The sequence below is a fragment of the Eumetopias jubatus genome, unplaced genomic scaffold (genome assembly GCF_037043125.1).
Source record: "Eumetopias jubatus isolate StellerSeaLion01/CBP00866 unplaced genomic scaffold, mEumJub1_p1.0 scaffold_1, whole genome shotgun sequence".
NCBI classification, from domain to species: domain Eukaryota; kingdom Metazoa; phylum Chordata; class Mammalia; order Carnivora; family Otariidae; genus Eumetopias; species Eumetopias jubatus.
The window spans coordinates 81,363,962-81,372,820 of record NW_028274807.1 but is presented as its reverse complement, the minus strand read 5'-3'; the positions used below and the strand labels follow the sequence as shown (position 1 = coordinate 81,372,820).

General features: G+C 58.5%; 1 protein-coding gene across 5 annotated transcripts; it reads left to right on the top strand.

Moving 5' to 3' along the window:
* Positions 1–221: 221 nt before the first annotated feature.
* On the top strand, positions 222–8,856 carry FAM131A (family with sequence similarity 131 member A). Of its 5 annotated transcripts, XM_028101111.2 has the most exons (8): positions 222–403; positions 1,588–1,648; positions 2,659–2,801; positions 3,978–4,107; positions 4,980–5,073; positions 5,314–5,496; positions 5,664–5,780; positions 7,108–8,856. In XM_028101111.2, the coding sequence occupies exons 4-8, from the start codon at positions 4,060–4,062 to the stop codon at positions 7,575–7,577; spliced, it is 912 nt and encodes a 303-aa protein (XP_027956912.1). In that variant the 5' UTR covers positions 222–403; positions 1,588–1,648; positions 2,659–2,801; positions 3,978–4,059; the 3' UTR covers positions 7,578–8,856. The 5 variants fall into 5 exon arrangements, with proteins under 5 accessions (XP_027956912.1, XP_027956915.1, XP_027956911.1 ...); XM_028101114.2 differs by lacking the exons at positions 2,659–2,801; positions 3,978–4,107; XM_028101110.2 differs by lacking the exons at positions 1,588–1,648; positions 3,978–4,107 and having other exon boundaries at positions 223–403.
* Positions 8,857–8,859: the final 3 nt, after the last annotated feature.

Sequence of the window (8,859 nt, the reverse complement as noted above, 5' to 3'; positions counted from 1 at the left end):
CGTCCCCATGCGGCGTGCCTGGCATCCGGGGGCCCAGTGAGTTCCCGTCCACCCTTCCCCTTAAGGGTCGCTCCGCAGTGGGGCCTGGGCGGAGAGGACGAGGTGTTTCCGGACTCGGCCCCGGGTCGCCCCTGCGTGGCTGTGACGTATTTCGCCCCGCCCGCCCTGGATGGTGACGCAGATGGCCACGCCCCCGCGCTGACGTCATCGGCCCGGTTCCCTCTCCGGGGAGCGGCGGCGGACGCGCGGCTCCCACCCCCTCCCCTCTCACGGGCTCTCCCCTCCCCGGTGGCGGCCGCTTCCCGACCCTCTGCCAGGCGATGGCCCGGGCCCCGAGCGCGGGCTAGCGTGCCTGGGTGCCCGGCCATGGGCTGTATCGGCTCTCGGAGTCCGGCGGGTCAGGGTAAGAGGTGGAGGCCAGGCACGGGTTGGGGAATTGGGCTGCGGCTGCCCGGTGCGCGGGCCACGGGTGGGTGGGGGCCTTGAGGAGGGGGCCGGTGTCGGGAGAGGGAGGAGCCTGCACCGGGGAGGCGGGCCAGGCAAGAGGAAGGAGAGGGCAGGAGCGGGGAGGGGGCCAAATCGACTCGGCTTTGCTGCCACGGCCTGACTGCTGCTGGGCTTTGCAGGGTAGACTCGTGGTCTTTCCGCCTGGATTCCCAACGCTGAAGGGGGCAGGAGGCGCACAGCCTTGGGAGGGGCAAGGTGTCCATGGCGACTGGCCTTCCACGCCCACACACTCGCCGCCCCCACGGCCCACACCTCTCTTCACCTCTGCCCTGGGAGTGGCCCTATGCTGGGAACCTGCCTCTCCTAGCTGTGTTCCAACCCCCTTAAGGAGGTAGCCTGCAAAGCCCGTCAAGCACCCCACTACCGAGTTTTTGGCTAAAACTTAACTCCTCCCTTCAGAGTCAGATGGTTGATGAAGGGGACTGAGGCCCCATTTGGGGCACCTGTGAGCACCTGATCACCTTAACTGTTTTAGTTCCTTACCCCACTCCCAACAAAAACAAATCATCGTACCTTGTGGGGGGAAAGAGGAGCCCAGAGAGAGGCCATTAGGGCTTCTTACAACTGCTGATGCCTGCTGCTTGGGTCTTGGTTCCCATGGATGGTGGTGCACGCTGGGGCCTGGCTTCAGTCCTATGCATCTGAGGTCCGCCAGCCTACTTAAGTGTCATGGATTTCTCCAAGCCTAAGGCCAGGCAGGGATTTGTCAGGTTGGAGGGCTGGGTTTGGAATGGGTCCTGGGCTTCCAGGGCAGGTAGTCAGTCATACAGGCCTTAGTGTGGTTGGTACTTGAGATTCTTTGGAGCTAAGACTCTGGCGGGGATTTGTACTCTCTTTGGGTTCCCATGAGGAATTATGGGATTTGTAGTCCTAAAGTAACCTCCTGACTTTGGAAGCTGAGAAGCAGCAGGCTGCTCTGGTCCCTCTGGCCCTGCTAAGGCTTGGAGTTCAGGAAGTCATTCCCTCCTGTAGTCAGGGGAGAGTTTGGCTGACCTTAGGATTGGCTTTGAGAGCCCTGATTAGGTACCAGCTGGGGGCCAGGGATGGCCTGTAACCTTGTGTCTTCCTTCTGGTTGGTAGCATTTCTGGGGACCACCAGCTGGCTGAGGCTCAGGGACAGAGACGGCTGCTCCAGCTAAAGGTCAGTTGGGATGGACATTGCCTGTTGGCACTGTCTAGGGGATGGGCCTCAGCTTCCTGAGCTCCAGAGAGCTCTGCTGGGCCCCTTGTACTCCCACCTCCTCAAAGCCAAGAGGAAGGAGTGTTCTCCTTATGTGACTAGGCACAGGTTCCAAGTGGGGAGGGGACTGGCTCAGCATCCGGAGCCAAAATAAGAATAGAACTGGGAGCTGAGCCTGGAGCGGTTCTGGGCTTTTGGTTCTCTGCATCAACACAGCCAGCATGCCTATGATTTCTGTGCTGGGCAAAATGTTTCTGTGGCAGCGTGAAGGGCCCGGAGGACGATGGACTTGTCAGACAAGTCGCAGAGGTGAGACCAGGGACTGTAGCTGTGATCTGGGAGGTGAGGGGAAGCTGAGGAGTAGGGTGCTCAGGTGGCAAAAGGAAAATTACTCTGGCTTAGATATTGGGAACCAAGATGAGACAGGAACCACCAGGCTGGGGCCAGACAGGGCATCAGGAAAAAAGCTTTAGGGGGCTGGGGTGAAAGTAAGAAAAAATTGTGGGTTTGTTAGAAAAGAAGAGTAAAGAGCTGAGTACCAGATGATGCTGGCGAGAGGAAAGAACCAAGAGAAGGAAGGCACCAAGCCTGTAAAGGGTCCAAGGTGGTGGTGGGGGGAGGATGGCGATGGTGGTGGAAGAACGCAGTGTGCTTTGCAAGAGGAATGGGTAAGGCCGAGAAACCCAAGATTGAGAATTTATGAAAGTTTAGGTTTCATCCCTAGGGTTCTGATGGCAAAAATACATCCAGAGGAGGTAGGGGGGCCGTGGGCTGCCACAGAGTGGCCCCAGGGGCCTGAAGGTCAGGAATGTGGAATAGGGGTTTTCAGAATTGTGGAGAGCACCAGGTGGTTGCTGATGTTCTGCGGGGTGGGGGAGGGGTGAGGAGAAATGATATGGCAGCACCGGGTGAAAATGGGGATATTGGCAGAAGTGGGAACCCAGGTGAACAGCCTTTCCCCCACCCCTCAGTGGCCTCGGACCCCGCTTGGGCTGTGGAGTGGATCGAACTTCCTCGGGGCCTCTCTCTATCTTCCTTGGGATCTGCTCGGACCCTCCGAGGCTGGAGCCGGTCCTCCCGCCCTTCCTCCGTGGACAGCCAGGACTTGCCAGAGGTGCTGGGCCCCTGGTATTGGTAGGGGGAAGGGGGGCCGCATTCACATGAAGGGGATCTGTATCCCCCACCCCCGCCTTTCCAGCCTGCTTCTGGCTCCCTTTTCCTGCGAGCGGAGGCGCTATCCGGCCAGCGGGGCCCCAAGGCCGCCCCCGCGCCGGTCTGCTCTGCTCGGCGTCGTGCCAGCGGGCGGGCTTTGCTCCCGCCTTGGGCGCTGACGTCAGCGCATCCCAGGCCGTATCCCGGGAGACCCTGTTGCATGGTGATGGGTTGCCAGGGAGACACACACCTTTTCTCTGGGCTTGGGCCGCAGCTGCGCGGAGCGCCGGCACGGATGGCAGTGGCTGGGGGCAGTGAGGGGAGGGAGGGAGAGCAAGCCAGGAAACACCCAGCAGGTGCTCCTCCCCCCAGGCCTGGCCGGAAGCTAACGGCGCCACCCTGGGGCCCCTGTAAGCCAGGTACTGAGGTGGGGGTGGGGGGGGAGCAGAGGGTGGGCCTGAGGTCAAGGGAGCAGCTGGAGCCCCTCTTGTGAGGGGTGGGAACCTGATCAGGAGAGCTAGGCAATTCCGGGGAGGGGGCATGTGCCTCTGACTTCATTCATTCATTGAGGGAAACATTTTCCAGGTTTGCCAAGTAACACTGAACCAGGTGCAGGGTGGAGGTAGGATCCCAGGTGAATCAGAGTCAGGCCCTGCCATCCCGGGATCCCTCAGGAGAGATGCAAGGGCAATGCTGGCGTGGGGGTGGGGGTATTGAAGAAGAGAGAAAACTGGACTGAAAACGTAATAGGAGGTGACACTTGAGTCAGGCCTTAGATGGTAGAGAGCATTTTGTCAGGCAAGGATGGCGTTCTTAGCCCAGGGGAGAGCTGGGTTCCTTTGCCTGGAGGCAAGAAGGCGGTTTGCCGACAGGGAAGGTGGAAGTGGGGTTTTCCTGGGCAGAGGGTCTAGGTGGTGGATTCCAGGGCCTGAAGGGGGCAGGGGGCTCACAGAGTGGGCCCCCTCAGTGCCTGGCTGTGAAGCTAGCACTTCACTGGGCAGTGGAGGAGCCCAGAAAAAATTTTAAATAGGGACATGTGACATATGACCAGTTACACTCTGGGGAAAATTATTTGTTTACATTTATACTTTGCCTCATTCATTCAGCCGATGTATTTAGAAAGGTTACTCTGTACCAGGTACTGTCCTAAAGACTGGCGTGCAGCAGTGACCAAAAGAGACCAAATTCCTCCAAGAGCTAAAGACCAGTGAGGGGGACCAATGACCAGTAAGGAAACACACGAAGTAGACCATGATTACACACACAGGGTACGTTCATAGAGGATGGTGCCTTGTTACAGAGGGAGGTTGGACAACTGGTAGGGCAGCCAGGAAGAGCCTTCTGAGGGAATGATGTTTCAGCCAAGACCAAAAGATGAGAAAGAGTCAGCCAGCCCTGGGGAGGAGGGAGAGGAACACTTACACAACGTTCTAGGCTGAGAAAATTCCATGAATTGAAGGAGCTTGGGGGACCACAACTGTGCTAATCTGAACATGGGGTCTTGAGGGCTTGAGGAAGGGAGGGCAGTGGCAGTGGGGGTAGAAAGGATGAGCAAAGCTTAGGGGACAGTTGATGGTAATGCTGAGGTTTGGAGCCATGCTGAGTGGGCAAATGGTTGGGTGATGCTGTGTAAGGAAGTCAGGAAACAGGGCCAGATGTGGGAAAAGGTGTTGGGTTTGGTTTTGGTCATGCTGAGTGTGTGACCCTGGTAGGCTGTAGAAACAGCTGGAAGACTGAGAGGGGGAGAGGGGCAAAGAGGAGGGAACCTGGAGGAAGTCCTTGATGCCGTAGCTTTCTCCCTTCCTCTTTTTTCTTCTCAAAGGCCCCACCCCGTGGTTCTTGACTTCCCAGCCTGCCTCCTTCCCCTCTGGGAGCTGGGAAGATGGAGGTGGGGGGTGGTAGCTGCAGTTCTGCTCCTTCGGGTCAGCCTGAATCTCTGCTGCTCCTTGAGAGGACACGGCTTGCTGGCCCTGGCTTCTTACTCTCCGTCTTACATACCCCAGCAGCCACTGGCACATATGTGCTGCCCTGGCATCTCTTCCCAGCTCCCGTACCCCCTTGGCACCTTGGGTGGGCTGTGGGCATGGAGGGGGGATGCTGCTGTCAGAGGAGCACTGACCCTCTGATGCTGTCACCCAAGGTGAATGTTGGAGACACAGTCGCGATGCTGCCCAAGTCCCGGAGAGCCCTAACTATCCAGGAGATTGCTGCGCTGGCCAGATCCTCCCTGCATGGTACGCACCCCCCTCCCATACCTCTGGCCACTTTGTCCTTCCTTCTTCCTTTTGCACTTACCCTTGGGGGCTGTATCCTGTGAGCTCTTGCGGGGATCTCCCCCTTCCTCCCCTTCTCAGATGAATCTCAGCTCCCTCCTCCCATCCAAAGGCACATGTGGACCCTAACTACCACCAGCCTTCCACTTCCCTCCCTGGCCTGTGCCCTCACCAGGCTTCCTCCTTCTGCCCCACCTGAAGGTATTTCTCAGGTGGTGAAGGACCACGTGACCAAGCCCACCGCCATGGCACAGGGCCGAGTGGCTCACCTCATTGAGTGGAAGGGCTGGAGCAAGCCAAGCGACTCGCCTGCTGCCCTGGAATCAGCCTTTTCCTCCTATTCGGACCTCAGCGAGGGTGAACAAGAGGCTCGCTTTGCGGCAGGTGGGGACAGGAAGGGGTCAGCCACACGTTTGTCATTGGGATGCTCTTCCCACACCCCCATCTCTTCTCTCTCCTGTCTCCAGCCTGAGCCCTAGTCTTAGTCCTTCAGCTAATGAATCCTGCTAAGGAACCTTCTCTGCTAATAAATTCTTTGGCCTCCCTGACAGGAGTGGCTGAGCAGTTTGCCATTGCAGAAGCCAAGCTCCGGGCCTGGTCTTCAGTGGATGGTGAGGACTCCACCGATGAATCCTATGATGAGGACTTTGCTGGAGGAACTGACTCAGGTAAGGGGTAGGCAATGCCAGTGCTGGGATGGGCCTGCCCGAGAGGCCTTGTGATTCCGAGCTCAGCCTTCGGAAGGGGACGGTGGGGGCAGATCCTGTCCCGGCTGTGCCTTGACCTTCCAGGGCCAAGAGGGCTGTTCTCGCTCGTGGGTGGGCAGTCAGCAGCTACAAATGGAGTGGTTCCTTTAGCCCACGTGCTGAGCCTTTTCTGCCCGTCTGTGCCATTGGGTCTTGTGGTCCAGAGACCTCACTGACACCTTCTGGGCAGCTGCATCTCTGGGGCGGGTGGGGGGGGGGGTCCGCTGTGCCTTGCCTTCCCCTTTCGGGGCAGTCTTCTGGCCAGCTGTGGCAGCACAAATGAGCCGGCAGCATAGCACCTCCCAGGGCTGGGGCCCCAGGCAAACAGGAAGGCGTGCTGGGCCTGGACTGCCCACAGGGCCATGCTGGCTCAGGCTCAGCCTCCTTGAATTCCATCTGAGACCTGCCTCTGGGCCTTTCTCTGGGCTAGCGCTTGCAGAGGGGACCCTGCGGGGCTGTGCAGCTGTGCACGGCCCTCCTTTCATCTTCCGATTCTTCCTGGACCACATGGCTGACTTTCTCTGTAGCTTCTGGGCTCATGCCTCACAACACCCCACCGCCCCATACTTCTTTGCCTTTGAAGATTGCCTCCACCAGCCCCCACCCGTCCAGCTAATTAACAGATTCTCCAAGGGCAATACAGTAGAGCAGATTGGCAATATGTTAGACCTCTGCTGTGGTCCAGAGGTGACTGATTTGGATGCCTGAGGCCAAGATGGAGCCCTGAACCACAAACATTCTTGTCTGATTGAGTTCCAGGCCTGATTTGACCCCTGGTATGATGATAACAACTAACATTTATCCAAGGCCACTACTATCCCACGTAGAACCTTTGTGCAAATTAGAAAAAAGCACCTCTTTCTCTGGTGGGCGCAGCCCGATGCTAGGCCTCGCTGTTTGGTGAGCAGAGTGTGGGCTGAACTCCAGTCCACACTCACTGCCTTGGACAGGCTCCCCTTGTGCAGGGAACCAGTGGCATGACCGTGTGTGGTATCTGTGCATTTATTGCTCTCTTACTGCATGCTGCATTCTTTTGTTCTCTCAACAACCCCATAAGTAGGTCTATTAGATTCCCCAACTCTCCCTCCACAATAAGCGGGAGGTGCTGAGAGGCGAAGTTAGTGAGCTCCTACCCTCTCCCCCCAGAGCTAGCGGCGCCGAGGGTGGAGTGGGGAGAACGTGGCTCCCTCCAGGTGGGCCCGTTGAAACGGGGCAGGTAGGGCTATCTTCTTTTTCTCTCCCCCTGCAGAGATGGCCGGGCAGCTGCCTCTGGGGCCCCACCTCCAGGACCTCTTCACCGGCCCTCGGTTCTCCAGGCCTGTGCGCCAGGGCTCTGTGGAGCCTGAGAGCGACTGCTCGCAGACCGTGTCCCCAGAGACCCTGTGCTCCAGCCTCTGCAGCCTGGAGGACGGGTTGCTGGGCTCCCCAGCCCGCCTGGCCTCCCAGCTGCTGGGCGACCAGCTGCTCCTCGCCACACTGCCCCCCAGCCGGGAAAGTGCCTTCCGTAGCCTGGGCCCATTGGAGGCCCAGGACTCGCTCTACAGCTCGCCCCTCATGGAGTCCTGCCTTTCCCCCGCCGAGGAGGAGCCAGCCACCTGCAAGGACTGCCAGCCTCTCTGCCCGCCGGGCAGCTGGGAACGGCAGCGGCAAGCCTCTGACGTGGCTTCTTCGGGGGTGGTGTCCTTAGACGAGGACGAGGCAGAGCCGGAGGAACAGTGACCCAAATCATGCCTGGTGGTGGCATGTGTCTCCCGGCTGCTGCTGGGGGCAAAGCCTCTGTGCCCAAGTGCGGGCGAGAGGCTTCCGGCAGAGCTCCAAAGCCTAGAGGGCTCCTGGGAGCACTCACTCCTCTGTTGTGTGTTTTGCATGAAAGTGTTTGGAGAGGAGGCAGGGGCCAGGCTGGGGGCGCATGTCCTGCCCCCACTCCTGGGGTTTGCCGGGGGTTGCCCGGGGCCCCTGGGGCATGGCTACAGCTGTGGCAGACAGTGATGTTCATGTTCTTAAATCAAAAACGCCACATACACATTTCCTCCTTGGATGATGTGAACCCCTAAGGGGGTGGTTGTGATTGGGCCGTGTGGGGTGGAACGGGAGGGAGCCCGCCCCTCCCCCCCGCCCCCTTCCCCATGCCTCTCTCTTCTCTGCTTCTCTCCACCTCTTGAGTCCATGTGCAGTGCTCGATAGAATCACCCCTACCCCAGGACGGGCTGGCTCTTACCCTCCTGGAGCCTAGGATTGAGCCATCCCCCAAGGGCCCCTCACCCAGCTGGGCTCGTGCTGTGCTTCGCCTCTCCATCACCTCTAAATCTTCTTCTTTTTCCTAAAGAAAGAGGGGTTTTGGTCTGTTCTTTCAGTCGGATGTTCTCTGGGAGGCATTGGATTGATGAAAGCATGTACCCTCCACCCTTTTCCTGGCCCCTTGTACGATGTGTGGGCAGGGTCCCAGCGGCTCCCAGCCTGCCTGGCTGCCCCCATTCACCAAGTTCTCCTTAGAGCCGAGCTGGCAGAAGGGGTGGATGGCTCTGGTGGCTTCGGAGCTGTGACTTTGCTGTTCTCCCGGAGAGGGTCGCAAGGGGCCATACGGGTGGCTGGGCAGTTGTCTACTGATGCCTGAGCCCGGCAGAAATGGTGCCAACGAGCGGCGGTTGGTCGTGTGGGAGTGTCTCTCCTTGGGGAGGGAAGAGAGTAGTGCCTTTCTTGGCTGAACAAAAGGCCAAAGCTACAGTACTGAGGGCCTGTGCCCTAGCTAGGATTTTGCTAACTAAGCAGCGGAGGCCTCTGTAGATCCCGTATTCCACAGACAGTGAGCTCTGGGTTTGGTGGGTGCGGGGGATGTGGGTGGCTGCAGAATTCGGAGCCTTGTAGGCTTTGGCAGGTAAGAGGGCCCAAGGTAAGAACAAGAGCTGATGGGCACAGGCGTTCTATATATAAGTGGCTCATTAGGTGTTTATTTTGTTCTATTTAAGAATTTGTTTTATTAAATTAATATAAAAATCTTTGT